This window comes from Pteropus vampyrus, unplaced genomic scaffold (genome assembly GCF_000151845.1).
Source record: "Pteropus vampyrus isolate Shadow unplaced genomic scaffold, Pvam_2.0 Scaffold69, whole genome shotgun sequence".
In the NCBI taxonomy this organism is placed as follows: Eukaryota; Metazoa; Chordata; class Mammalia; order Chiroptera; family Pteropodidae; genus Pteropus; species Pteropus vampyrus.
This window is the reverse complement of record NW_011888850.1, coordinates 5,231,591-5,257,054: the sequence shown is the minus strand read 5'-3', so window position 1 is coordinate 5,257,054 and position 25,464 is coordinate 5,231,591. Positions and strand designations below refer to the sequence as shown.

Genomic DNA, 25,464 nt, shown 5'->3' with positions numbered 1-25,464 from the left:
GTGGTCTGCTGAGAGGCCTGCCCGAACCCATGGGAGACACTGGCTGCAGAATCCCCACTGCCATGTACCCATCAAGAAATCATTACATGGCTAAGAGCAACATTTAAAAGAGAGAAAATACTTATCTTTTTCTACGACTACAATCGTCTTCTTTTTCAACTTTGCTTGCCTATCTTCATTTTTAAAGTTTAATTATTTAATATTCTTTCTCAACTCACAAGGAATCAAAAGCAACTTACAAAACCTACATACCATACAAATGTTTCTTAAATTAAAAAATCAGGACCAGATTAAATATAAAATTGAACTGGAAGTCTAGTCTGGGGGAAGAAGTATAATACCCTTATCACAGTGTTCTAAAAAGTTCTCAAAGTTAAACAATAAATTTGACTTCATGTTAACCGAGCAGTCAAAGCAAAAAAGAGAAACAGAATCAGTTACATGATTCTCGTGTCCATGAGGAGAAAATATTTCAGTTCCTCAGGGGAAGCAAACTATTTCCTGGAATTCAAATCTACAAGAATTTCCTCCCACGGGACATCATATAGGAAATCGTGAGCACTACGTAATGGAGACCGCCTAAAATGACACCCTTGTCATGAGCTTCCAAAAGCTGTCCTTGGTAAATGTCTTTAGGAAAATCAAAGACACATACTTCAGTTAGAACCATTCTATCAGAAATATGAACCAAGTAAACACCTTTCATGTAGTTCATTTTAACCTAAGAGGCCCACCTTGACTATCTCAAGGAATGAATGAATTTAGTCCCTTAGTCATATGCCATACCTACCAAGAAAGCTAAATTTATTACTCTACCAAAGGAAATTTACTAGTCTTTTTGGTTTTTGGTTCTTCTTCTCCCTTGCTATTTTCATGTGTGTGTGTGTGTGTGTGTGTGTGTGTGTGTGTTTAAATCTATTTCTATTGACATGAAATATAGAATGTACACCTTTTATTTTTGAGTTAATTTTTTAAGTGCTCAAAACAGTATCTGACAAGTGTTAAATAAATATTTGTTTAAAAAAAAGAGAAAAAAGCCCTTCATATCACTGAGGTGGTGGGTATGAGAACATTAAATATGAATGACATATTGAATTTATTATAAATAAATAAAATGAGTTGATGAAGATTTTATATCCCTCTTGTAACCTTCATTTATTTTCATGATTTTTCCTAAAGCATTACAGACTGAATATAAGCCCTTGACTATTTTAATGTGAGAAAGTGACATGAAAAACCTGGCAGAGGAGGATTATTAAAATTTCGCATAGAGGAGTATTCAAAGGTTTTGAAACACTTAGAGAAATATCAGAGCCTTTTAAAATTTTTCTCCAGATGGAACAGCTGGAACTTCAGAATCCATTACAACTTCACTGGTCCTTCGTCTCAACCAACTTTCACATTTTAAGACTCTGTTCATAGAATGTGTCTAATTTGTTGTTTAGTACAGTTTGGGCATTCAATAATGATCTCTAAAAAAACAATGAAAAAAATACTAAAAGGCTTCATTATCACATTTACTTATGACTTCATTTCCTTTCCTTAATCTTGTAAAGTGATTTGAAAATGCCAGCACAACATTATAATAAAACTGAATGTATTCTGGAGGGATTCATAAAATGGATTTTCTACATTTGTAAGAACAAATAATCTATACTTATAGTTAACCTATTTGTCTCAACAGCAACAGATGTTCAATAATGTGAGTAGGAAGCAATCGTCAACCCAATAGAGATCTACTGGGAAGATTGTGGAAATGAGAGTTACAACCTAGGCCAAAATCGAAGAAATCCCTTCTTCTACTGCTATGATTTTTCACTGGTTGTATCTTTGACTCTTGTCTTCTGCACTCACCACCATCTAAGGCTATTAAATATTTAGCAAAGTAAAACAACTAGTTTTGAACAAAAAATGTTTGTGAGTTTATCTGAATCAGCTTCAAGAATCAGGTAATGTTTTTTGTTTGTTTGTTTGGTTTTTTTGTTTGTTTGTTTGTTTTGCTTGAATTTTACATTTCAGATTTCAGCTTTTCTCATGATTTTTCCAGTTTTGGATTCTACCACAGTCAGGGATTTATCAACTTTTTAAAGCATTAGACAAACACCTGCAAATGGCTAAAATACTGTTTAAAGGCCAGGTCACATCAGCACAACCTGCAGTGCCACCAGCTCTCCAGGAAGAAGTTTCCAGCAGGTGTCAGAGGAGGTACAGGTCTAGGCATCCATCAGAGCAAACCTACCCGCTTGCTGCTCTCCTCCTCCTGGGCCTTCCGGAACTCGTGCTCGAGGGAGCAGTCCAGCTCGCTGAAGAGCCCCACTTCCTCGCAGTTCTTCAGGAACCTTGTTGGGGTCGGAGTCTGATCTGAAAATAGAGACCGGGTGATCATGCGTGAATTCTAAGATGCTGATTGGACATCCACAATCTTCTAGCCCTAGAATATGGAAGAAAATAAAACCATAAATCCCAAAGGAGGAACACGGTGTGTAGTAGGCTACAGCAGATGAGGGCTTTCCAATCCTCCCTCTGGATGACTTCAGGAGACCCTGCTCTTGACTTTTGGGATCCGTATCTCTTGAATAACACTGCAATGTGTGGAAGGACTTTTATCCTAACTGGAAAAAAAATGATTTAGCTAAAATCAGGCCAAAAAATCTGCTGAGCCCATGTTAAGTCTGATTTCAAGGGGCTTGGAGCAAAAAAGATTTCATAAATTTTTATATCATACAAAGAGAAACAAACAAGCATATTAATTCCTTTTTGTTAGCAGAGAAAGAACATTCAGCAATTCTATCTCTCATTTTGAGAGTCATAGTTTCCAGGTCAAACACATTTAGCTTCTGCCCATTAAAAACATAATTATTAATTTTAGTTTCCTTTGCTATAGCTAACAGAGTGTTCTGAAAATACTCTTTAAAGGGAATAGAATTTCTTTCATATTTTGACTGTCTAGAGAGCTTACTACTGAGAAAACCAGAGGATCTGAAGCCACCGTTTACAGCTTAATATTTATGCAGTTACAAAATATTTTCACACACATTCTCTAGAATCTAGATCTCACAGGATGCTATAAGGTAAATAGGGAGAATTACACCTTCATAATCGTTTAGGACAGTCATCTTCCTTAGTAAAGGTGTACTTGAGTTGATATGAATAAAACTATGTAAACTGCCCTTTCTCAGAAACAGTAAGATATAAGAACCAGAAAGGACCATGGAGGGAAGACTGGCCATGCCAATTCTTTTGCAAATGAGGAAAATGAAGCCTTGATTGATAAAGGGTCTTGTTCAAGGTCTCCCAGGTACAGGTGGCAACACCAGGATTATAACCAAGGGCTCGGTGCTATTTTCACTATGTACCTATATAACTCCTACCCAAGCCTACGGCAGCTCCTACTAGATTCAATACAGCACTTATCTGGCTTGACCTACCCTCAGTCTCCAAATCTCTTTCTGCAGTTTTCTAAGACACCACCCGCAGCCACCTGAAGAGTACCCTTAAGTTAAAACAAATTTTCCATTTCTGCACTCCTTTTACAAATTCCTATATGACAAGCAACTAGAATCATATTTACTTTTCTAAACCAAAGAGAGAACACTTAATCCCAGTAAGTTATCCATTGAGATTCAAAGAAATAGCCTACTATTCACGAAGCTAAAAATAGCTTGATATGCCATTTAATCAGTGCTGCCAAGGCGATGTCTCCCGATTCCCTATGGGCAAGGGGATTTCCCATATCTTAAGTAACCAAACGATTGACCCGGATTCCAGTGCAGCAAAATCCCCAACTGCATTCTCCCGCATTCTTAGCCCCATCTCCAAGATGCTGAGCTCTCTTTGCAGTGCACAGAGAGCCTACCACAGGTGGTCATAAATTTTATCTTTTACAGATAAAAGATATGCAAAGGATTGGGTCTAATGGAAAACGGGTTTATTAGCACATTAATTAATTTACTAAAATGCACACATATACACCTATGTATCCAATATATACATATAACAGTTATGTGCTGTGTACTAATAAAATATAAAATTAGCATTTATGAAGCATTTTGCAGTTTACAGACATTTCATCCACATTATCTAGAATCTAAATCTCATAAGATCCTACAAAGTAAGGTGCATATTATTTTAGAAATGGAGACATAAGTTAAAGGCCTTGCACAAAGTCATACAATTTGTAACTACCTTATCTTTACTAATTCTTCTCTCAGTTACAGACATAATTCTTTCTCAGTCTAAATCCTGTGCTTTGCCCAGATTCTCCTCCCAGCTCCAAAGGACTCGTTGTATGTGTAAAAGGCAATGTTGACAACCCAGAAACCCAGATTTAAAATCACACGATTGGGGGAAATCATCTACATTCTCTAAACCTCATATTCCGCATCTTTCAAATGAAGTCCCAAAGTTACATGATTCTTTGAATCCTAACATCACCTCTATAATGCCTTTGCTTCAATAGACACTGTCGGTAGGTCAAAAAACAAAACAAAACAAAACAAAACAAAACACGACCATTTAAAGAACAGCTAAATGGAGGACATCACTAACAGCTGTTTAGATACTAAAAATTAGGCCAGAGGTAAGGGCTAGATATATAAAGGAGTTTTCTGAACAGAAGGTGTAAACAGACAAGACCTGAGAGTGCAAAATAAAGGATATGTGTGTGTATGTGTGTGCATGCGTGTGCACGTGCGTATACATATTCTTCCATTTATTTGCTACTTATTCCATGCCAAGCATTGTGATAAGTGCTTTGTATGTACCATCTCATTAATTTTTACATCAACCACATTAGGTAAAAATTATTTTCTCCATTTTATTTATAAGGAAAATGAAACTCACCCCAGTCCCGTTTAGAAATTTAGTTAGATAATTGTACCGGTAATAGACAATCCTAACAATCTTGATTATTTTGAAATATCTTGAAATCATTTAATCCCTCACAGAGTAGAACTGCATTACAGTCCTACAGGCTCTCTATTACCTTGCAGGAACATTCTTGTGATTACAAAACCTGAGAAAACATCACATAACAGAACTGAAATGTTAGACCACTTGTCATCAGTAGGAATTTAGTTTTCCAGGTTTTAACTTTGCTTTTATTACTCTATGCTTCTTGGAGATTTATAAGTTGAGGGCCATGATTCCAGGTAGATAGAATAATCATCCTAGAGGCTCCATAAAACTAAACTCTGAGACAAGTTCATGAGATGGTCCATGAAATAGATTTCAGGCTAGCGTTTCGGAGCCAAGCCTCAAGCAAAGTTGAGAGATGTTTTATGTCTCCTCTAAAGCAAACTTATTCCCAAATACCGGCACACGGCCACCTGCACCAGCAAAGGAGGTTGAAAGTGCATGGCACAGGGACGGTAATGTCACTGTCCATCACCATGGGCCTCTCTACAGCAGCAAGGACCAAAGCTAGGAAAAAGAGGAGCCATGGGCCACAAACAGAGTTGGATCCTTGCCATCCCTAGAGCAGAAGACTCAGACGAAGGCCCCAGAGTTGTTACCAAATGTGACTTTCTTTGCTGTATGATATAGTGAGTGAAAAACAAAACAGATATCTCTATTCACATTTGGAATAGATAAGGCATACTGTTCCTAATTTTTTATTCATTTTCTTCTTGTGAATGAGCTATTCTTTCCAGTTACAACAGGAACCAGACAATGGAGCTTAACTTTTGTTTTAACATTTATTAGAATTAATACAGGGTCTCCAGTTGTCTTTGATCCCACATGGTACCAGTTCCAAGTAAGCCAGGAAATGTGCAAATCTTCAAAAAGGGAACAGCTAAATCTATCAGCAGCTTAAATAAAAGAGGCAGAGGTTCTTAGCCACATGAATGTCTTGTCAAATAACTATTCCAGCTGAAATTAGACCTGAAATGAGTGGGTAATGTCCAGGGCCATAAATTAAAATTCTTGTAAACCACACCCTATTTAGAACTAAGAGCATACAACCAGTTAGCTACGGCAGCAGCTTTTTCTATATCTTGAGTGATAGGGGCCAGTGCTCTATTTGTGGATAATATCTAAAGTTCGTTCCGTAGTAATAGGCCACACTCTGAGGACTTACAGGAACTGGTCCCTGAGTTCTTACCGGGAACTCAGAGCTGAGATGATCATTCAAGGACTTCTGCTCACCTTTCTTTTAGAATTTCCACTTCAGTGATGCCCATCTGAATGAGAGAAGGGGATAATCCCAAATCTCAAACGAAACTAGAAGTTAATAACTTTTGAGTTTGCACTTGACCCAAGGTGAAAGTATTTTGTTGTTATTACCTTTGTAAATCTGAATTGGCGCTACATAAGGACCTGCATGTTACCTTCTCGCGGAGTTTGCATATAGCGCACCATGTTCTCAAGAGACCCAGACACCTAGGGCCAGTGCGATTGAGAATTCTTACCACATCTAGAAGTTTCACGCATCCTTGGGGATCTCTTTACCCATCGGACAAAAGAGATGGCACCGAAAGGAATTTTAAAAATCCTTTGTAAAGTCTGTCATATTTCAATATCTGGTTCCGTTCCTGGAATGGTGACTCTGTTGGGAAATGGGAGCATCCTTTCATAGCATTGCTGCCTCCGTAGAGAGCTAGGGAGAGGATACTTGCCATGCAGAGACGCTACTTGTACATCTACCCAAAAGAGTGGCAGAAACTTAGCATTATGATTGAGGAATTCACCCATCGGTTATACAGTAGGAAATCCGACACTACGTTACATTTGAGGACAAGTATACAGCTAGAACTAATAGAAAAAAAAGTAACTTGCTAAGTTCTTCCAATCAGTCCATAGTCTGCCTAACATCAAGTGCTTCAGCCTCAGCGAGTATGATTATTCCAAAGTCTAAATGACAAGCACAAAGCTAAAGCCTGAAACCTGATTCCTCTTTTAAAAAGTGTTTAGTCTGCTCAAATTTAATAATAGGTTGCTACCTTATTCGGTTTCAGAGCTGCATTTGAGTTATATGTTTGTCTATGTTTCATTTTCCTCGATGATAAAAAAAGGCAGAGCAACAAGTCACCAATTAAAAACAAAGAACAAGGAAAGAAAAGCAGAGTTCTCATCGTATACCAGAGGAGAAGAATGTGAACTTCCTAAGTAAAATTTTCTGTCCTATTGGTCTGATATTCTTAACTATGGTATTACTAAAGGAATACATAAAGTCATTTTACATCATTTCATATTAAATTGATGGTGGCTAGTAATACTATAAAAAGCCTCACTAATTCAGACCAGTTATAAAAAAGATCAGTTTGAATTAGTGACCATTCTAATTATAGGGTATTTTTTAAAAGGCAATGCATTTTTATTATTTGCATGACTCAATTGCAGCCAACAAAATGTGGCTTAATGGAATTCCCAAGAGAGCCCTCAAATCAATAGAGTAAAGAATTGGAATTAACATATCTATTTTAGTAAGAGCTAGGATTCTCAGAAAAAGCATTTTTCTTACGTTTTACATTCTTTTTATAGTGATATTTATCCTATGAATTTTTTAGCAAATGCTTTCTTTAAAATATTCTTACTTAGTCCCTATCTGAATTTTAATAAAGTCCTAATTAAGACAGTTTACATTAAGTGAATTTGAAAATACATACTCCTTTATAAGAGCAATAATTAGTAACAAATGACAGAATTCCATAGAATTCTAGACAGGCTTCTTTGCAATAAATGTGCCTTTTAGTAAATAGAAATATGCTATAGAAGCCATAGGGTCTTCTCAGAAACAGTGACATTTCTATTTCCCCACATCTGTCCCAAGAAGCAGTGCTACCACGAGACAAACCAAGGCAACTCTGGTTTTAAACAACAGCTGTGAGATGCTTAAAAACTGACCATGGCTGGGGTGATCTAGGTCAGTGAGAGACGAGACACATTCTCACACTCTCGAATTGTTTGCTCGAGTCCACATACTGTCAAAGTAGAGAGATGGTGGACTAGATACCCTTAGAGTCAACTAGAAAAGGCTCTGACAAGGGCCTCACTTAGGACGCATGGCACCAGAAGACATGGATTTAGATTTAAATTAAATAAGTATGTATTCTACATCTATTCACTGTCAGCCAGGACCTACCCAAGTGTTCCAACAGCAATCAAGCCATAATTTTAATTCTCTTTAAAAGAGCTGAGCTGGTAAAAAAGTTGTTAACACTGTGAGATCATGTCTCTACTGGCCAAGGGAACTAAGGGATCCCAGGTGATTTTCTTATCAAAATCTGCCCTGAATAGTGGAAGCTAAAGCTTAACGTTCCCATAAGTCACTGATTGCCTGAGCTCTCCTAAACTCTGTCAAAAGGGACAAGTTTCCAGATGGAAACAGACTGGAAGCCAGTTTTTCATACATGAGAGAAGACTGCAGATCAAGACCACTGAGGTATTCAGGTGAATTATTTAAAATTCTATTTTGCTTGACCAGCTAAAAACATGAATGAGAAGTTAACAATTCCTATAAATACCAATAGCCGTTTGTCACAATGGACAAGAAAATCTAATTTAAAAACACAGTTTTTGTTCCTCTAAATCTAATGTGTTAGTATAATCTTCCTCTAAAACTTTTGATTATTACTTCTATTTGATGAATATTAAAGAAAAAGGAATTTATAGATTTATATCCAAACATAAATCTAAGACCAAAACATGTTCATAGCATGTATAGCTCATCAAATCTAGGTGTACAGTAAGACAATTATAGTCAGATAGGGACTTTGGATAAACTGTTTGTCCTCAATTTTGTTTCCTCATGTGAAAAAAGTAACCAGGATTAAATGACAACGTATATAAAGGAGGAGGCACAATTACAGGCATCAGATAAGGCAATAAACGGAAGCTATTGTTATTATCATGCTGCCCTCCGATGCAAACCATCTCCACCACCTTCTGTTCATAAAGATCGGAATAATATACATAGTGGGAAGTTGCTCTGCACTTTCACCATCAATAGAAGAAGAGGGAGGGGCCGTGTGTGTGTGTGTGTGTGTGTGTGTGTGTGTGTTTGCACACACGCACATGATTTATTTACTTACTCAGTTGGGTTTTTTTATAACCCAATTCATTCCGAAAAAAATTTGGAGTGAGGTATATACCTTCCCTCTAGCTTCCCCCTCAAAATTCCCATAGATTCTTAAGTATTTGTAGAAAAGAGCCATGAACAATGGATTTTGATTCTGAGCCTATCTCGTTGATGATGACCATTCTCTTGGAGACAAATGTTCTACTTCACTGAATAATATTTTTCCTTTCTCCGTGGTGAGAATTTGGTTTAGAGCCTAGAACTAGAGATAGGTCCTAGTTCCAGACCTAATCCAGGGACACAATTGGGCTCTGAAGGGCCATATTGTCATTTGTGTTAGATGCTCTGTATCATATGGTGATAAGGAAGATGGAATGAGGAAGCCAGTCTCTATTGCATCTCTTCTGTGTGTCAGCTCAAGATACAGTCAGCAGCACTACACCTGGTTTTGTGGTTTTACCCTCTGGTCTCACCAAATCGACATCTCAGGTGGGAAGCCTGAGAAAGAGGTACATGAAACCAGGCCTTTAAATGCCTAGTAATCCCACTAGGAAGCAAAATCTATCACTTTCTAGGTTGATTATTTCCACGATTCTCTGCCAGCACATCTCTCTCTCTCTCACACACACACACACACACACACACACACACAGCTTTCATTTAGAATAAAATTTGTTTGTTCATCTATAAATAAAGTTGCCCTTTGGTTCCCATTCTGCTTTTTTTTCTGTACAAAACTTGGGAACCTTGTAAATAAGTGGGTTGGAGATTTCTGACAGGAAGGGATTTGGGGATTTCTGGATGCCTAACCTTAATGCCATTAAAATAAATCCAGACATCTTTCTCTTTATTTTTAATACTGAAATCTGATCATATTTTCAAACCAAACAGATTGTGTCACATAATAGCTGGTAATTGTGCAACCTCTGTGTGGAAGTGTACTGTCCACAGCAGCTTCCCATTCTGAACTTAGCATCTAAAAACCTCTGATATCACAACTTCTCTCAGATTCTTGTTAGTTTGAGGCTGTTGCTGCCAATAATTAGCAATGCCAGGTGGAAAATTATTGGGAAAAAAGTCACCTAATTTTCATTATGTCAAACTTGGAATAACAAAATAAGGGAAGAAATAAATATGAGGAAAAACAGCATGAATAATATATGTTCTATCAGAGAACAGCTGAAGGGAAAGACGCATGTCCATCATAAGATCAGGACTCTGGAAATGGGCCACGTGGATCAAATAAGAATAATAGGAGGACCAAGGTGGGGGGAGGCCACAGTTTTGGCCCTCGGAATCTAAAACTGCCACCTGCATTCATGTCTGTACTAGTACTGTCCCTTTAGAATGAGAGGTTTTTATGTTTACTGTCCACCCATAAGAGCAGACTCATCTTAATAAAACACCATGACTGTCACTTTTACTACCCAGTCTTGTGGCATGTCAGAGATCATTTTGAGTAAATTCTACTCGGCCTAAATAAAATGGACTTTATTCCAAAGCTAAGAAATTATTTCAGATTATTACAAATCTTTGGACATTGATCCTTGAAGAATATATCTGTGTCATCTTAATAACTTCCCTAACTTTAATATTTGCAATTAATAAAGGAGATGTTTTTAAAAGGCAAGTTAATGAAGTGATTTTCAAAAATGCAAGATATCCTGAAATTAGTAGTGAACATACCTACCATCATTTATCTTCTTAATATATATCAAAATCCATTTTATCTGAAATAAAATTTTGTGTAATTGAATATTGCTTTAAAAAAAATGGCCCAGGAAGGACTTGAAGATTTTTGCCCTGATGATGCTTACTGATTTAAGATTTGGTTCATACTCTTTTTATTAGTAGTATATTTTGAACTGAATAAAATCATCTTCATGATAAGCCACAACATAGGCTTAAAGTACTTTATTAAATAAAATTTTAATGAACCTATTTTTAATAGATTCTGAAGCTTTTGATAAATTGAAATCTAAATAAATCAAGATACAGACAAGTGAAAACTTTGGTCATATTTGCAATCATAATCTAATATGCTAAAACTAAAATGAGATTTGAGGTAAACACATATTGAAGTCTTTTCTAGAAAAAACAAATAGAAAATCAAAAATACCCAATAGATAACTTGTTACAATTTAGTGTGGACAACACGGGCATACGAAATGTCACAGACCTCAGTCTTCTAAATGCAAAGTAATAGAGCTTGACTGGATGGCTCTGTGTTCTGCTCTAGCAAGAAAATTCTACGAGACTACAAACATGCAGAGCAAGTAGCAAGCTTAAAAATTTAGTACTTAATTTCATTGGGAATATGAAATGGCCTCATACCAGCTTCAACATAAAGCATGACAAAGCAAAAGAAAATATGCCAATGTATTATTCATGCCATTTTTCCTCATATTTATTTCTTCTCTTATTTTGTTATTCCAAGTTTGACATAATCAAAATTAGGTGACTTTTCTCCCAATAATTTTCCACCTGGCACTGCTAATTATTGGCAGCAACGGCCACAAACTAACAAGAACCTGATAAGAATAATTGAAAAGCTGCAAGAACTTAATCAAAAAAACTGTTTATAGGCATTATATAAAAGTGTTCACACACATCTTTAGCTTTTTTTTTTTCAAACCTTCAGATGGGGCCCTTTGTAGGGCCAGACTAGCAATGTGCCTGTAAGATTCCACATGGTACTTACCACGACAGTAGTAATATCTCCACATAATTACCACTCCCTAATACTCACCTCCCACTCCCCTACCACCAGGCAGTCTATTTTAGGAATCTTATTTGGGAAAAATAAAGGAAGAATTTATGAATTTAAGTATTGGCAACTGCAGATCTACAGCCTTGCTACTTGCATATATAGGTTCATTGTCGACCTATGCGGTTATACCACAGGTGGTTCCATAGAACACGATCAATGATAAAAACAAAAGGATAGACTAGACCGTCCTTTGTAATCCTTCTAGGCTTTCATAATTCTTACAAATGTGAGTGTCTGCCTCTCTGTTTCTAGACTTAAGGAAAGACAAAACTATTTCTGAAGAGCCAGCTCATTCAATAAAAACAAACAGGCTGAGAGAGAGGTGGTAGGTGGGAAAGGAAGAGTCTGCCTTTGAACTTTGAGAGTCTTCCAAACCACAACGCTTCTTCACTATTAACAAGTCACTGGTGGACTGAATAAGCTGTGTGGACAGCTCTGTCACCAGGAGCATCCAATAGTGTATGTAAACTGGTGAAGCCTGACAATGCAGTGGCCAATGCAAGTCAGTGGGTTAGGGCCACAGGACCAAGGGCCTCATCTTTGCCCTGTTTGGTGAGCTTGGGAAGCTGCTACATCTCCCAGAGCCCCTCCTCCTCTATCAGTAAAATACGGGTTGTAATAATAATCCTTCCGACAAAATTCTTAGAGGATTTACTAATAATAGAGATAATAAAATACTTGTAAAATTTAAGTATCATAGAAATGCTAAACTACATGAGCCAGGCCTGCCAGGGCAGTCAGTGTCTCTTTGGATATTATTATAACATGTTCCTGGTGTACCATCTCTCACAATGCCAGGGCGACCACGGCTCGGGTGAAATATTTCCAGCTAAAGAAGGGTAATAGGAAATGCTTCAACTACCCTGCCAAGGTTTATGAAAAACACTTTCACTCACATTCTTTCATTGGATCTTCACGATAAACCTGTGAAATAGACTGGGAAGATAAAATTATTCCCATTTTATTGAAAAAGGAACTGAGGCCCAGAAGGGTTCATTAACTTGCTCAGGGTTGGATGGCAGAGGCAGCGCCCGGGCCAAAGTTCAAGTTTCCTCACCCCTAGCCCTACACTCTTTCTAATTTACTACACTGCTTCTCAAAATGGGAAGAAATAGCAATTAATTGATGGATTAATTATTATTATTACTTATTTCTGCTCACACGTGCTGAGCACTTGCTGTGATTCCATGCATTTCCTCATTTAACATCCCACTTCTTCCTGAGGGAACCTTCACTGCCCGCCTCAGTCCAGAATGTGAGCGCCTTCTGCTAAAGTCGCGTAGTGTTTTTCCTTACAATATTCATTTCACAATCAAATGCACTTTTACTGGTGCTTCATCGGGGTAAACCCGCCGTAAGTTGAAAAATATCCTAAGCAGAAAATGCATTTAATACACCTGACCTACCGCACATCATGGCTTCGCCTTGCCTACCACAGGCGAGCTCAGAACACTTATGTTAGCCTCCGGTTGGGCCATTATCTTGAGTTTCCTCTCAGTCATTGCTTTCCTCTTCTTCTCACCAGAAGCAGGAGAGAACGATGAGCATTTTGTAGACATAATGGGGTGTAGAAACACAAAACATAATAACCAAAAAACACTGACAACACAGTACACGGTGGAGCATCCGTCTTTGACCCTCGTGATCACGTGCCTGACTGGAGCTGCGGCTCGCTGCCACCGCCCAGCATCATGACAGAGTATCACGCTACATGTCACTAGCCCGAGAAAAGACCAAAATTCAAAATTTGAAGTACAGTTTCTACCGAATGCGTATCACTTTTGCACTAACATGAAATCAAAAAATCTAAGTCGAACCATTCTAAGTCGGAAACCTCTCTGTATAATGGACAGTCCTCTATTTTAGCCAAGTTTTCACGCACCCACTATATTGTGATGTCTTAGATCAGGGTCTCTGCACCTTCCATGGCACTCAGAACGGTGCAGTGTGCACTAAAGATGCTCAATTAACATCTGTTTCTTGAGTGATTACAGGTATGTGAGTTTAACAAATATGGAGCCACATTTCAGAATAATAAATATTTACATTCCAGAAAATGAGAAGTCACAGCTCTTTAATTATTTGAGTGAACACTACATTAGCTGATTACATTTTGGCTTATCAGTATGTCAGTCTCTGCTATACCTTAGAAATGCATATTTTCAAGGCATAGAATTTGCTAGTGGAAATTATCTTATCAAAAAAACCACAAGTATTTGTCCCTAATCTCGCAAAACCTCTTTGATGACTCCTTACCTGATAACAGATTGTCTGTTTTTATTGAGGGAAACTTCAAAGTCATTTCATGCTTGTGCCTATGAATCATCAGATGGTCCTCTGTTGGGAAGCGCTGTCAGACAAACAGGAAAAAAGGAAGAGGGGAGAGGAGCCATTCAGTTTTGTAATATAAATTTGCCATCATAGAGAGAAGATTTGTTTGGCATTACAAATGTGACAGGCAAAACCAAAAAACTAGCTCTGAAAAAGTATAAATGCATGAGGAAGTAAAATGACAAATCATTTTATGTAAGCAAATGTGCTGGGACGTTCCTTTGAATTACACCCAAATATATACATCATTGTTTCCATTATAGTTAATGAAGGCCTTAACCATGTTGCAGAAAAATCTGGCTTAATACTAAGACGTAGAAGATCTCTGCCTTCATCATTCTCTGACTCCCCACGCCTTTCCTTGGAATTCCTTTTAAAGGCCTTTTATTCTTAGACATTATAATAAAACACGGACTATAACCAATTGTAATGAGTCATCAGTAAACTAGACGTTTCCTTGGGAACTAGAGGTTTGCATCTAAGGGTAGACTTTAAATTTGTGTTTAGTTCAAGGATAGAACAAAACAAGTAAAAAAAGAAAAAATAGTGTTCAGAGTATTTATATAATATATACAAGAGAAATATGCTTTAAAGAATAAAAGAGAGTTTAAATGAATGTTTATTTATGATCACAAGACTAACTAATAATGGCATCAAGAAAAAAGTGAAATTCTCCCATTTCTACCCATGTATGAGAAAACCATGTCAGAAATGAGAAAGTAGATGTAGTGAGTAGCACTGGCGTTTTGCAAAACTATTTGGAATTTTCCCCTAGTAGTTATTGTTCTGCGTAATAGTGTAAAATTAAGTCTAAGACATAATAAGTATGCCAGACATTATCTATCAGTTCATCAAAAGTAGGAAAAATGCAAGAAGTAGGAAAAGAATTTTGACTCATGTCAGATTTGGGGAAAGAATTACATGTCTTGCTTAATTATTTGACATCTATATATATGAATGAACACCATGACATTTGTATAGTATGTTTCTGTTTATGAAAACCTTGCACACTCATTATCTGATTTTTTATAATTACACACATGATTTATAGTAATATAACAAATTATTTTTGGTATTCTATACTCTGTACAGTGTAGTAAATCAATGCTTTATTTCTAACTTTCAAAGAATGATATTATGGTTGTCAAAATGTTGCTCCCAAATATTTTCAGATGACTTCTGGTCACATGGTGAGATTGTGTTTCTTGGCCCTCCTGTGGTTGGGGGTGGGGGTGCATAGGACTAGTTCTGCCCATTGAGTCACAAATGGAAGCGACATGTCACCCAGATGTGAGCGACTAATACTTGGTGCAAGACCCTCTAAAGATCTCCCTCCCTTTCCCTGTAGCATGGCAATTCACAATATCAGAAATAGTGGTCCCTCAATCATCCTAGCCTCTGAAGGATTATAAAGACCATTTCTGAATTCTGAAGGATTACCAAGAACATCCTGCCAACCTACAATAGAAATGTATGCTTGGGTAATTGAAATAAGCCTTTGTTGTTTTAAGCCATTGAAGCTGTGGGGTAATTTGTTATTGTAGTCGATCCTAGCCTGTACTGACCCAGACTGGTATGTTTTAATAACTGACCTTAACAGAGTATCTGCTTTATCAAAGTCAAATAAAAATACAGCAAAAGACAATAACTGCTGAACTTTTCCGAATCTTTGACAATTTAGAAAATCAGAAAATCCCGGTTCTTCAGGAAGGTAATTAGAAATTTTGATTAACATTGTGTACTATGGTAGAACTCTTATCTGTAAATAGTATGGTGTGTTCACGAAAAGGAGGGAATTCACTGGGTTAAATCTTTTGGAATAGTCCAAAAGTAATTCTTTGAATAAATATCACTTATTTGTTTGTCATTCGTATCATGTAAATTAGAGAATATAGAATTTACGAAGCATGGTAATTATGCCAGATTTCTGAATACACAGAAGTCTGATTTATAATGACATGTGGTTTTTTGTTACAGGTGTGTCTGTTCTCTATATCACCTTATAATGACTTAATCAAATATGTGACACTACTATGTGTGGTTTAGAGACATAGGTTAAATTTCTTTCTGTCAATAGCCTTATTATAATTTTTTCTATGATATATATAATCAACAAACAACATAGTAATATCCTTCATTTCGTACTTGTAAGCCATTTTTTGGCTCTATATAATAATAGCCTAAAATAGAATATAAACCAGAATACTTATTACATGGTAATAATTTCTATAACATCTCATATTAATTATAATTCTTTCCCAAAAGAGACAATATAGGACATCTGTGAATTCTTTTTTAATTTGGTAGGGAAATAGCAGCAAATTATAAATAACCAAAATGTACAGTCTGTAACAAAGACAGAGCTGAGAGAGGCCACTGGAATTCAAAACATGGTTATCTCAGAGGGCAAAGGAACAGTGAAACTGACATTGGACTGTGTGATACCAGAAAGAGGAAGAGAAGCTTGTTTCTCTTTGCTTCTGGGACAAAGCTAATGTATAAGGAGCTGTAACACAAAATACCTCCCAGGTACTACAGCCCATTCCTAACAGAGAAAAGTTCCTTTCCGGTGAGGGAAAAGGAGAGGAAAATCCTTCCATCATCCCCAGTGCAGCAAAAGGACTGATCATTCATACTTCTTCCCCTTTCCATTCCCGGCCATCCTTTCTTTACCATGTGGGTCCTCAGGCTATAGACCGTTGCTAAAGCAAACGCCATGAGCACAGCTGACTCCACTGCGATTTCCTAACCCCTCCCCAGGAGACCCTTGGAATCAATGGGCAACTACCACATTTTCTCAAGGTCTAATACCTCTTCAACTGAAAGAGGCACATGTTTTTATAACAGCTTGTCAAGAAAAAGAAATACTTCCACATTAAAAAGAGACATCAAGTTTTAGATGCATCCTTACATTTAGATGTGGCAGGGCGTTGAGGGGGCAGTCTTGGAATTTCACCTTAAAACCAAGAAACTATGTAAATCCTCAATTCCCACGTTTGTCCAAACTTTTCCTCAGTCCATTCAGCCTTCTTAAGGAAATCACCTGCTCTTTCACTGAGAAGTTCAAGGTCATTTGAAATGCACCCCCTTCATCCTTTATTGCTATCTCCACCTCAGAATTTAATGCAACTTCTCAGATTCCATTTTCACTCTCTCCTGTCTCGTAGGCACCCACCTCTCCTCTGTGGAATCCTCTACACCCTATCTCTTCCCAGGATCGGGGCTTCGGTTGCGGACTTTTCAAGCTAACATGCTCACTCCTCCTTGCCCTTGACTAAATCCAGCCTGGCTAGCCTTTAATTTAAAAAAGAACCTCTCTCAAGCTGCTTCCTCCTCAGGCTACCATTATATCACTCTGCTTCCCGTCACTCCCTAGTGCTCTTGAAAGAGTCCTCTATGCTGACCACCTCCACTTCCTCACCACCCACTCACTCGTTAATCCCTTCCAATCTGGCCCCCACCCTGACTCCTCTCTCATAGGTCGCCGGCAAGCACCCACTGCCAAATCCAACAGCCTCTGCTCAGGCCTCTCACTGTCCCCGCTCTAGCAGCGTCTGACACCAGTGACCACACGTCTGTGACATTTATTTATTTATACACTGCCTGATTCCAAAAAGGAAAAACGATGGCTTGTAGCAATACATAAAATAGAGGGAGAGCATCAGTGAAAAGTAGGTGACCCCCAAAAGGGAAGGGATCCAAAAAGAAAGAAGGCTAAAACCAAAATGCAAACCATCATGCCATCCTCAACCTGGAGCAATGTGAGACATTTAGCAAAGCCTGGAGACATTTTTGGTTTTCACAACTGGGGAATGCTACTGGGAATAGGCAGAGGTAATGCACAGCCCTTCCCCCTACACCCAACGAAGAATTATTCGGTCCCGAATGTTAATAGTGCCAAGCTTGGGAAATTCCGCCACACAGTCTGATAAGGTATGTGCAGTTCTCTTCTGTCTAACTTATCTAAATATTAGATGTAGCTACCAACCCCTTCCTCAAAAGGCTATCCTCTACTCTCATTCACAACCCTGGACTCTGCTGGAGCCCTAACTCACTCAGAACCCTCTCCGGTCTATCCTAGGTCTCTTGAAGATCCCATTTCCTTAAATGCCCCATCCACAGAGCAACCCCCATTACCTTCCCCAAGTAAAGTAAATCCCCCTATGATACCCTTCAGAGTGGCCTGTGCTCTTCCTTCATGGACAATTGTAATTCGCTAATTAATTGATTAATTGGTCATGTGGTTACAGATTTGATGCCTAGACTAGAAGCTCTGTGAGGATGGGGATTCACGCATCTTATGCACATAGTAGGCTCCCCAAAAATGTGTGGAATGCTTGTGCTGGTCTGACAGAATTTTTCCCAGTTACTTATCAACCTATCTGTGTTTTTCCAGTGTTATCTATTTCTAAATAACCTCCAAAATCAGTTTGCTGAAAAACAGTTGAAACTCAAAATAATTTCCTCTACTGCTGTTCTAATTTATAGGTTGGTTGCAAATCAATGTTCACACCAAAGCTCCAGGAGAACCTGCTAAAACTCAAGCAAAGGATTCTGGTTTCTCAGTAAGTGGCCAATATTGCCAGTAACACCACAAGGTAGTACCAGCAATAGCATCTATGTGTCCATGGCATCTTCCCTCTAGAGGGCTCCCAGAACCCTCCACAAACTCTCTGCAGGGATAAATAAGAAGGGTCTTTAATGGATATCACCTCTCATCTGACTCCCAGACATTTCTCCACCTCGTTCTGCCTACCCCGCCACATATCAGGCAGGAGACTTGGGCTTGATTCCACTTAAAAGAACTGAGAAGTTTAGGGATAGAGACCATAACTACCCGTATTGGAAAGATATCCGTGGTCTGAGTTCTAAGCTTCTCCTATATCCTACAGAATGAAGATCTCAGCACGAGAGCGACCACGTGTGGTCATTTTCCAGGGACTGGAACATGAAGATACTCAAAGGGTCAAGTACAGAAAAAGTTACTATCAAGTTCCAAAGGTAAAGTATAAAACTGATTTTAGGTAATGGATGTTTCCAATTTTTTCAAAGAGATCGTTTTCAGTATAATAGTAGTAGTAACAGTAGCAGTAATAGAAACAACAACGAACATTAACTGAGCACTTATTATGTGCCCTCTCAACACTAAACTGCATGCAGTATCTTGTCTAATCCTCACAAGGGTTCCACATGATGGGAGCCATCAAAGGCTAAAAGAGGCTTAATCCAGCACAGCTGAGCCAACTTCCTCTCTGAAGATTTAGCTAAGTGGAAAAAGTTGTGGGTTCTAGAAGAGTTATAGGGAGTTTATTTTACTCAAATGGGACAACAAAACGAAGTAGAATCCAATCCCTGATGGTGGGCCATTCCACCGGTGATCCAAAGGCCCGGTAATTCAAGGGGCTGTTATAAAGGCAGGCACCCCTCCCCCTTCCTTCTGAACTAACAAGCCTGAACATCAGGTGGGCAGGATGCATCTGGCTTACTTCCAGGGGAAAGTTCCAGGTTAAAATGACCAACACTGATGTATTTCAAGGATGGTGAGGAAAGTAGTTCAAACTATTCCAAATGGAAATAATAACAATAATGAAGATGAAGATGATGGTGAGGGGACTCTGCGAGTATCTTGGTGAGGAACGAAAGCCCATAGCAGGCATAATGGCCGAGGGAGAGTCGCTTCTCTGTAGGGAGGTAGATGGGTCCCCCCTTGTCAGACAGAGCAGAGGACCCCCACACTCACCTGGGAGCAGCCCGGGGCACTGCAGACAAATGGCCTCTCCTGCTCCAAATTCATCTTGGATTCTTCATAAATCTGAAGGACCAGAGGAGGGGGAGGAAGAAAAACAGAAAGCCATGAATATCTTCTGCTGCCACCCAAGAAACATGAGACAGGCAACCGTTCGCCCCACTAGCAATTCCCAAGATAAAACGAGAAAAACATGAACGTGAACGCAGGTCCTGCCTTGCCGAAGTCCATTAGGCTGGCTCCCTGCAGTCCGGGTTCCCATTCCATTTTCTTGAGCCCATATTTACTGGACTTTAAAAAAAACTTTCATTGGGTTGTTACTTTGGAAAACCATCTGGACTATGTTATTACCAGATAAGACCCCGCCCACACCAGCAGATTCCAAAGCAAAGTTCCCACCTGTCCTTTGGAACAGCAAGGGAAGGGGCAGTAGCTGGGCAGTCATTCATGTGAGATCCAACCTGAGCAGCAGATCAAATGATTCGCCCATGATCACCCTGCCCACCAAACTTCAGGATGACCAAGGGATGCAAAGTAGCGCCGCAGCCAGCTTAGCAAACGGCCCGGTGGCAGCCATGCTCTTAAACGCCCTTTCATATCAGGCATTCGATGATGCTTCAGCAAAAATTATCCAAGTTATGTAGGAGTAAATGAAAATCAGAAAAGGCAAAAACACATTACATTGAATATTTTGTTAAGTTAGTTTTACAGGCTGATTTGAAATTAATATGAGATTAAAGCTACTGCCCTTCTGATCTAGGTAAGTTATCTGGAATAAGGTACTTTGTTAAATTTTAATGTGGTCTTTTCTTATGTAAGGTTTAGGTTCTAAGGTAAGTTCATTAGGCAAAAATTAGACATAGTCAAACTTGCCTTTGCAAATCCTCCCAAAAGACCCTAAAAGTACAGCATACATGGTTTTGTGGTTACCAATCTATACAGTAACATAATTTTTTTTAATATCATAGAGAGTACTATATAAATTTGTTACACAATTTAAATCATTTCTAAATCATACTTTTTGCCAATTTCAGAGTTGACGTGATAGAAGCTGTGTGGCTCTGTTATGGAACTGAAGCCTGCTGCTTTGTCTCTGAGCACAGGAAGCAATTTGCTTCTTTAAAAAATGTTACTTGTAAGTGATTCCAAAAGAGTCCCAAGTCCCTTCGCTCCTGAATAAGAGAGCTCTGCTTCAACTCGTGGAATAATCGCCCTTTGTCCCAGGAAGCTTTATTATCTCAAACAAAACAAAACGAAACAAAACAAAACCTCCAATTTGTATGTCATTATACCCTTCCCCCAAACACTAATATATTTGACATATATTCTTTGGGAAATAGATGCATATTTTCACTTTTATGAAACACAAAGTGAAAAGACTGGCTGTAGATAACACTGTTAGTCAGATATTAAAAACAAAACAAATTTAAAATACAAACTCTCCTCATACCACTATTTCTCCTAATTTCGACCTAATTTCTCCTAATTTCTCCTAATTTCTCCTATAGTTTTGACCAAGCAATGCCCTTTTCAATCTCCATTTGTAATACTTTCTATTGGTCACCTCTCAATACAGTGACTTACCATAATTTTACAGCTTTCCTGTATCAGCCATATTGTTTAAACTCTTCTACTCTATTATATTTAGAAGGAGGAAAAAAAAAAAACACAAATAGCTTTAGAAGCTTTCCACTTGCCCTTGTCTGAAAAAAGTCATGAGCAATTAAAATAACGTGTCATATCCCATTATTCACTTGATTTTGCCATCAATTACGGAGAGCGTCCCTCCTCTCTTCTGTAAATGCTGATAACTTCCTTCTAAGCCTCAAAATAAAGGGTGACTTTAAAGCTAAGAAAATGATTTTGATCCAAGATAGGATAAACAACAGGGTAATTGGGTTAGTCGTTAATTAAATATGCCTTGTTTTTCTAGTAAATTTTTTAAAGTGCTTTCCTGGAACTTTTCTGTCTCTGTGGCCATGATCTGCCTGACCATTGCCAGGTCACTTAATGCTTCAGGCCTCAATTTCCCCTACTTTACAATCGGGGTTTGAATATCCTTCATTCCCGTGTCACACTGATCGGTTAGGAGGCCTGGAAGACATTTCCAAATTATGGAGAAAGATCTGTGCGTTTAAATGTGCGTGTTTGGAAGTGGGAGAGGGTTTTATGGGAAGCGTTCCTGGAACTTCGCTCTAATACGAACTATTCTCTATAAAAAAGAATTTGCTATAAGATGAGTCGTCTGTCTTGGACACCACATAAGAACTTTAGTTGCCGAAGTAACAAAAGAATACCAATATTAGTAATATTACTAAACAATATTAAGATTACATGACAGTAAAATGGGAAAGTTCCATATGAATGCATTGATAGCCTACATCTGAAAGTAGTAATTGGCGATAACAATTAGATTAATGGCCAACTAATAGAAATGGTCAAGATTGGAAGGACGACTGTTGAAGGTTAAAGGAGATTCATTTATAAGCCAAAATGAGGAAAGAGATTGACTGAGCCGGGCCAGTATGAAGAAAAAGTATTTTCCTACCATAATCACAACTCTAACCCAAACCCAGTCCATCAAAATGCTGACTTTTTCCTTAAATCCAGGCTCATAATGGTAACAGTTTAGCAATTCTGCTTGATATCAACATTAGCTACCTTATATTAATTATTAGTTATAATTTGCATATAAGCTGCAACAAATATCATGGAATTATACTTTGATGCTGGTACTTAGAGACAGAACAAGCTCCATCTGTATTTACCCTATCTCAGTGATCCTTCACAGTATGGATGTTACTTTGAGAGGAATACAATTGATCAGAGAAACACAGAGTCTGCCCTCAAATAGTTTAGAGTCTAGTCATCAATATGTTCACCTGTCATTTTACTATTTTATTTTTTAAACATAAATGAATCTGTATCAATTTATTACATACTATGGATCCTGTGAGCTAAATGTTTTGGCAACATGATATTGAAATAAAGGTCCTTCAGTAAAATGGCAGCTGCTAAAATAAGTTTTAGGTGATTAATAAAACTTATTAATCACTTAACTGAGGTGAGTGGGTGTGGAGATATAGGTGTGTGAACCTCAGCTGCTTTAATCTGAGGCTTTACAGTTCCCACATTTAGCCCTCTGCCAACAGCACGCCCTTGCTCATTCCTTTCTGTGTGGGTGTTTGAGATAGTTTCACTAAATGTTACTACGCTACCATGCAGGGTTCATTACTTTTATCAACTAGTACGATCTGGTCTGATGTATTAGTCAAGAGCCATAGTCCATACTTTTATGGTCTATTATTACGGTTCTTTCCTAGCACATATTGTAATAATTATTCTCTCAGACTCATACTAAAGCCCTGCATATATTCTTTTATCACCTATCAAATGAGGGCAAATTACTCAGACGTGATTTTGGCCAGGTTGTTCTGCATTTGGTCCTCAGAAGTCAGGCCCCATCCTCTCATTTCCCATTCAGTTGTTTTACTAGCTGAGATGTTTTAATGAACCAAGTGTGTTTGGCAATCACCATACCCCAGGCTCCGCTGCATAGAGCTGACACAGTAGGCGTTCAATAAACATTTGTGGAATGGATAATGAATCCTGAATCATCACAATAAGGCACCCCAAACGGCTTGCCTTTTCTCTACTCCCAAGGGAGAGGTTCTCAAATTTTTGGCCCAGACCAAGTTTTCAGCAAAGCACGAGATTGTGCAGGCCACTCATTCCACCTGTTCCCAGTTATGTCCAGAAAAGAAGTGTCACCAGATTTAACAGGGAAAAAAAAAAATCCAAGTTATTTTTGGTGAAAACAATGAGGTGAAACCAGTTTTAATTAAATGTCACATGTAAATATAATAATTCATTATAAATTGAACTTCGTAATATGCCATAGACCTCAAAACCACTGAAGTCCAGTCTGTCAGCAATGTGTGGGCTACTCTGACCCCCCGGAGTGCCCTCTGAGAAACACTGAGTGACCTCGTAACTCTGATTAGATGCAGTCATAACTGTGGCAGACTATCTAATCATTTAAAAGTTTCTAAATAGTACTATTTTTCGTTCCTCTTTTCCAAAGTTCAGACTCAATGCTCATTTAAATGCCTCATGAGTCTAATTTCCCTTCAAATTTTTGGAAAACAACACAAAACCCTAATAACAAACCCTAACAGTGTATAAAGTGAGCAGAGGTTTTTCGTAGTTGACAAGGAGATGACAGGCTTGATTTATAATTCAAACCCTCAACTGCCACTGGATTCCTCTGGCCTCGCAATGAGCAAGAATCTCTTTCATTGTTCAGTGTTTGACCCCTCAAATTCCTCCTGGTGTAAAATGGGAAATCTTCCACAATGGCTGATGCAATCCATTCAAAGTCTTTGCCAGCTACTTAGGGATATCCTTGGAACTACCATTTCATGAAGGGCAAACACTGCAAAAAACAAATGTTACTGAAAACTTGGATAGTCTGCACAAAATACTGTAAATATGTATTTTAAACTGAAGGGCAACAACGAACCCAAAGGGAAAAAACCTATATCATCTGGTTTGCTGTAATCAGTCAAAAGTGGTGCTTCCCCATCTAAGTAGGAAGGTATTACTGATCCTTAGTAAACATTAAACTCTAATCTTAGTGGAATGGCACAAATTTCCCCCAGTAACAGTTGATAGAGACATACAATAGCATGGGATTTGGAATAGCAAAACTCTAAAAACGTTTGAATCTGAAAATGTGGCATGTACTGTTATCGACACCAAAAGTTATGGGACTTCAAAGATGCAAACTGAAACTAAATATAAATAAGCACTAATCATAATATCGATACACCCCAGTCGGCTCTGGTATTGTTAATCTGGATATGAATGCATTATAGATCTGAAAGAGGGGGTGTGAATTTTAATAGTGATGTTAACAACATCTGTCGGCATTTATCACCCTACTATGATTGTGGAGAGAGTCTTCTTGGCAGGACTCACATGAAACAGCCCTGCTACCTTGTCGAGCTTACTAGGCTGCTAAAAGGGCTCTAGAGGAGGAAACTGGTCCTTCCCAAAAAGCCAGGAACAGCTGACAAACAGGAGCATCTTGAGTTAATCACACTGCGTGATAATCCAGATTAGTTTTACTTTGTTTCTGGGAACAAAGATAGTTTATTAAGTAAATTAGTTAAGGGCATAGCCAATTTGTACTTAGTCTTTCTGGAAAAAAAAAAAAAGGCAACTATCTCTCTCAACATATTGGTCAGAAAGGCAAAAGCCCCACGAACAATAATAACCCAATAAAAATTCACGAACAACACAGTCTAAATTATTTTATTCTAAAATGCCTAATTCAACTTCAAAAGCAAGGATGCAGCATGGTTCTCCCAGCACACGGCTGGCTGCTAGGAAGGAGTTATGTATTCAACTTGGGGCAAAGATTTTCTTTCTTTGGGAGAGATATTGTTCCTTTCACTATCTTATTTGCTCATCTGTAAAACAGGATCATCTTAGTAAAACATAAAACGAGACCATTTAAAGAGATATTTGAAAAAGTAATTAATGGTAGCTCATTGCAAAATAAAAGTAAAATCTTTTATTTCAAATATAGCTCTA

General features: G+C 38.1%; 1 protein-coding gene across 2 annotated transcripts in view; it reads right to left on the bottom strand.

The window, feature by feature from the left end:
* Positions 1-25,464, bottom strand: part of LOC105293215 (cyclic AMP-responsive element-binding protein 5-like) — a 301,909-nt gene that overhangs the window by 206,139 nt on the left and 70,306 nt on the right. For both annotated transcript variants that reach the window (XM_011361730.2, XM_023531519.1), the window contains 3 exons: positions 19,861-19,932; positions 14,046-14,139; positions 2,240-2,361 (listed from right to left, as the gene is read on the bottom strand). In XM_011361730.2, the coding sequence (XP_011360032.1) occupies positions 2,240-2,361; positions 14,046-14,139; positions 19,861-19,914 (270 nt within the window). In that variant the 5' untranslated portion in view covers positions 19,915-19,932. The remainder of the gene's footprint in view (positions 1-2,239; positions 2,362-14,045; positions 14,140-19,860; positions 19,933-25,464) is intronic.